Raw genomic sequence first — 5,398 nt, forward strand, 5'->3', positions numbered from 1 at the left:
CACACCAGGCGTGGATACTATCCCGGGAAAGCCAAGGTCCAAGGGCCAGGGCTCCGTGTCCCCGTGAAGCGTGGCCCGCAGCCCGGCACACTCACAGCAGCTGCTTGTAGGTCCTCTCCTGGTAGGTCTGGTTGCTGACGTAGGTGATGTAGACCGAGAAGTGGTTGGCCGCATAATGGTACACGATGTCACACACGTCCGAGATGACAATGTTCTCCTCCATCCGGCGCTCCAGCTCCAGGAGGAACCTGCAGAAGGCAGCGGCTGTGGGTAAGGGCGCCTGGGTGGAGACTCAAAACACACCTTCGCTAATGGGTCTCACCCGGAAAAACCAACAAGCACTACGAGATGAGATCCCAATGCCGGTGGTATAGTTGGTCACATCAAGGAATTACTGTCCAGTTTTTTAGGTGGAAATAGCATTAGGACTACAGTATTTTTAAGAGAGAGAGAGAGAGAGAGAGAGAGAGAGAGAGAGAGAGAGAGACCTTATCTTTTAGATGAATACTGATAGATTTACAGATGAAATGAAATGATGACAAGGATTTGTAACAGCCCAGCTGGCATCACTCAGTGGTTGAGCGTCGACCTATGAACCAGGAGGTCATAGTTCAATTCCCGGTCAGGGCACATGCCTGGGTTGTGGGGGGTGTGCATGAAGCAGCCAATCAATGATTCTCTCTCATCACTGATGTTTCAATCTCTCTCTCCCCCTCTCTTCCTCTCTGAAATCAATAAAAAACATTTTTTTTAAGGATTTGTATCAGAGAGATCCCATGGGTGTCATGCCGGGGTGGGGATGTGCTGAACTTAGATGCTGAAGCGTGGGCTCGCTACACTGATGTCTCTATTCTGCATGTTTGGAATTTTCCCTAATAAAATATAAATAAATACATAAATAAATAAAAAGACCCTTCTCCTTCCAGCGAGGGTGAAGCAGCGGAGGCTGAGGGCGTCTCACAGCTGCTCGGGCCTGGGGCTCTCGCCCTCCCAAGCCCAGGCAATCGGAAAGGCAAGGCGTCAGTGTTGGGCAGGGACCACTGAGAGCCAGCAGCTCTGCCACACCTGATTTCACACCTGGACACTCGGGTTGGACCACATGATCCAAAGCTGAGTTCTGCACTTTTCTTGGTAAAAATCCATGGCCTACCGTGAAAATGGTATGTGGCTCTTTTACCCTAACAATAGGATCGGCGTTCGTTCTTCTTTGCAGAAATCAGTCGGTAGATGTCTGCTCCTTCCCACTAAGCATATCCCATCCTTCCTAGGGGCTGAGATATAACCACAGTTCTGGGAAACACTGCCACATGGGCAAACACCCTCCCACTGGTGAGGTGGAGGCACTAACTGAGGGCTGCGCTCCACAATGGCTCTGAGGGTCTAACTCCGCAGGCACCAGGCCAGGGCTTTGTGACTCTATCAGGATAAAGAATAGCTTACACGGACACCCTGATGGGCCATGACACCAGCCGCACACCCTCCTGACTGTGGGATGCACAGACACCTGTGCTCACGGGAGGACCTACAGCCACAATCCAGGGGGACGTGATTGGCTGCCCTGCTAGGAGGAAGGTGGATCTTTGGATGAACATATTTATTCCTATCTTATCATAGAAAATTCCAAACCTACAGAAGTAGAGAAGCCCACAGAAGGAGCACTGGCCACTTGCTCCAGCCGCCCCAGGCGAGAAGGCGGGATGCTCACCGTTGGCTGACGGCCATGACATCCAGGACGTTGGAGAAGAGGATGTGTGCCTCAGACGGGTGCAGGATCTTCTTCAGCCGCTCGTTCTCCATGAAGTGGGACACGAGCAGGTTCAGGCTTTTGTAGTAGGAGGCTTCAGAGGTGACCAGCTCGAACATGGCCTTTGTCAGGGACACAGGGGGGAGCAGACAAGAGGAGACAGTGGTGGGATTCAGCAAAGAAAAAACACCAACCAACTAATCAACAAACCAACGAACATCTATACATATAAAAGGTTAATATAAGTGTCCGACCATCCAACCAATTGCTATGACACGCACTGACCACCAGGGGGCAGACACTCAACGTAGGAGCTGCCGTGATGCACACTGGCCATTTACAGAGAAATGGCACCACGGACCTGGTGCCCACAAAGCAACACTCGGCTTCCCCCAAGTGGGACACAGGCCCCACCACCACCCCAGAGCAACACCCCACCAAATCACAGCCAACGCTGTCGGGACCCCATGGCACAAAATGCGGCCCACAGCCCAGCACAGCCCAGAAACAGTCACTGTGGGCACCAGGAAATGTTCGTAATCGAACCCGGGGCCCTTCAGTCCCCAGGCCACCGCTCTATCCAGTGAGCCAAAGCGGCTAGGGCGGCTCTGTTATTCTTGGATTTATCTTTACAGTTTTACTGCTTTTTGGAGATATTTCTCAAATCTATTTTGGCTCAAAAACATCTCTTCCTTCAATTCATCCACTGAACTATTTTTCCTAAGAAAAAAATTCATGTCCCAGCCTCAGAACATGGTTTTCCTCCTCTCCCTCCTTGAATTTTTTTCATGAGATTAGCTATGATCTTAGCTGTCTTCTTTCACCGCTAGTACCTGTATGTCACTGAGAGAGAGAGAGAGAGAGAGAGAGAGAGAGAGAGAGAGAGAGAGAGAGAGAGAGAGCGCTCTCGCTGGCGCCAATTGCATGCATGTGTTTCCATCCGTCATTGTCGATCGTGAATTTAGTTGACACTTCTATTATAGAGCAAGGGTGAACAGCGATATTAAAATATTTCTTCTAATTAATTTCCTTTCAATGTGCACAAATTCGAGCACCGGGCCTCTAGTATCTATTTAAAATACATAGACACAGATAGCCAGAGGGAGAGGGGGTGAGGGGTAGGTGGAGGTGGGCAAAGGAGGGGAAAATGGGTCGGGAAAGAGACTGCTTTGGGCAATGGGTGCACCATGCCATGTAAAGAGCAGTTTACTGAGTTGTACACTTGACACCTGCATGGTTTTGTGAACCAATGCCTCCCCAATAAATTCAACTTTTAAAAAAGAGGAGACAGTGGTTACCACTGCAGACTCGCCCTCAGGAGAGTGCCCGCCTGGTTTTCAGACAGAGACCAAAGGGGCTTGGCCAGGGTCTCCAAAGGGAAAACCAGTGCTGATGCCCAGGGCGTGTGGAGGGAGGTGGGGAAGTCAGCCTCTGCCATCATCGAGGGGCGGCCACCAATCACAGACCCTGGGCCACCAGCAGCGGTGGGAGCCACCCCCCGCCCCCCGCCCCAGGTCCATGGCATCTCCTGCTGACCTGAGACAGTGACAGTAAGAGGAGGCGCTGAAGGGGGCCCTGGCCACGGAGGGCACAGCACACTACGGGCCCAGGACTGAGCGAGGACCCACCCACCCTTCGCTCTGCCAGCATCCACCCAGGCCCTGCCCCCCCCACGTCTCACTCCCTCAAGCCTTGCCTGGCAAGACTGAGGCTAGATTGGCAGGAAGTTCCTTGAAGCTTCTCTGTCACTGATGCTGAAATCAAGTCACTTTCCTGCTGCTGCATTTAAGTTTCTTAAGAAAATGTCAAGGCAGCACAGTTCAGAAGTTCTAAGCAAGTATAATTTAAAACACCTGCGGGGCTAGGCATGGAGACGCGGCCCCGGCTCAACTTCCCCCAGGTCCCAGGGGCCGAGGGCATCTTTGTGCTGAGGACAAAGGATCAGGGACAGCTGGTTGGAGGCAAGCGGCCTTTCAGCCGCAGACACACAGAGGGGCTGGACCTCAATCACTGCTAACTGGTATTGGCTGAGCCCATTTCCCACAACACTCACCCCCTCTTTCTCTGTTTTTAGGCGGTTAGTCATCTGGAATTTGTTTTCCAGGGTGTTTGTCTTCATTTTATATGTCAAATTATTTGCCACATCAATAAAGTTGTTTTTTCCTTATCAGTATTATTTTTATTCTCAGTCATTGAAGACTTTCCCTGGCAGCATGGAGCTGACAGGGATCCATGCCCTGTTCTTTCCTCATTCATTCATTCATTCACTCACTCATTCACCCACTCACTCACTCATTCACCCATTTGTTGCACAAACATTTACTGAGCATTTACTGGGGTAGGTGCCGACATTCAGTGGTGAACACAGAGAACTTCCTGTGGCCACCGAGGCTGACACCCCAGGGGAGGAGGCAGGGCAGACAGGAGGCCCATGCAGGGCAGGGGGAGAGCCGCTGTGGAGCAGCAGGAAGAGATGTGTGTGAGTGAGTGTGATGTGTGTCGCCTGCTACAGGGAAGTCCTCCTTGATGAAACCAGCACCTATGTCCCAGCCCCTCTTTCCCCACCATCAGGCTCACACCTCTCTGCTAGGCTCACACAGGATTGCTGTCCCCAGGGAACACTCAATTAGGCTGACCTGAATTTTACGAATCACGAATCACGAATCACGGCTGGGTCTCCCGGGGGCACTCTTAGCACCCGACTATTCCTTTGGATGTCTGCCGGAAGTCACACTGCTCCTGGCATGTTCCACCCCTGCGACCTCAGAGGCCCCTCCCGTGTGGCGTCTTTGAGAAGGGTAGGGTCCGCAGTGTTAGTGGTCACAGGTCAACTCGGCCATTTCTTCAGAGGGGTCAGTCCAGCTCATCTGTAGTCAGCGAGCGCTGTGGCAGGCCTGGTGTCCACCATGGGCCTCAGAGCAGCAGTGTCCAAGACCTTGGCCTTGGAGTTGGCCAGACCTCCGCTGTGAGTGGGAATTGCTTCACCCGCTAAGCCGCAGTTCTCAGTGGGAAGTGCTCAGCCTGGAGCAGGCCCATCTCAAAGCACCTGCAGACCTGCAGGGTCACCATCGACCCCACCTCTGGGTGTTGCCTTCACAGGACCACGCTTCATGGATGGTGCTCTAGCCAGAGGAGTCAGGGAGGGCCTGGCCCAGGATGTGACATGGGGGCTGCGCCCCAAACTTGGACAGGAAGGCCTGTTCCAGGGAAGGTGTGAGAGCTCCAGGAGGAGGTGGCGAGTGAGGCGGGGGGCTGGCCCCAGGCCACTGGAAGGTGTCAAGTGGGGAACAACAGGCTGCCGGTAACATGTTGAGTAACATGTTGGGCCCATGCCCTCTCACGGTCAGTGGCGTGGGCCAGAAACACAGCCTTGTGTCCACAAGGCCGCGGGGGCTGCTGCCATGAGCTCTGAGGCCATGCCCGTCCCTCCATAGGCCTCCCCTGCCACGTTCGGGAGGCACTAGAACACATTTTTCTCAGTAAATTTAGATTTCCCTCCAAAGGAAGGAAACAGCACATCAGAGAAATCACTGGCGCTCAGCTGGGACCCTCACCGCAGTCTCAGAGGAGCTGCAGGGTGAGCTCAGGCAGGGAGCGTCGCCCTCCTCGGGGACTGCAGACCTGGCTGGCACCACAGCAGCTGCCCGGAGACAC

At 53.4% G+C, this 5,398-nt stretch overlaps 1 protein-coding gene across 1 annotated transcript in view; it reads right to left on the reverse strand.

Moving 5' to 3' along the window:
• Positions 1 to 5,398, reverse strand: part of NGEF (neuronal guanine nucleotide exchange factor) — an 82,585-nt gene that overhangs the window by 11,170 nt on the left and 66,017 nt on the right. The window contains exons 6-7 of the mRNA XM_006760438.2: positions 1,706 to 1,866; positions 96 to 248 (exon numbers count right to left, since the gene is read on the reverse strand). Coding sequence (XP_006760501.1) covers positions 96 to 248; positions 1,706 to 1,866 — 314 coding nt within the window. The remainder of the gene's footprint in view (positions 1 to 95; positions 249 to 1,705; positions 1,867 to 5,398) is intronic.

Source organism: Myotis davidii, unplaced genomic scaffold (genome assembly GCF_000327345.1).
Source record: "Myotis davidii unplaced genomic scaffold, ASM32734v1 scaffold370, whole genome shotgun sequence".
In the NCBI taxonomy this organism is placed as follows: domain Eukaryota; kingdom Metazoa; phylum Chordata; class Mammalia; order Chiroptera; family Vespertilionidae; genus Myotis; species Myotis davidii.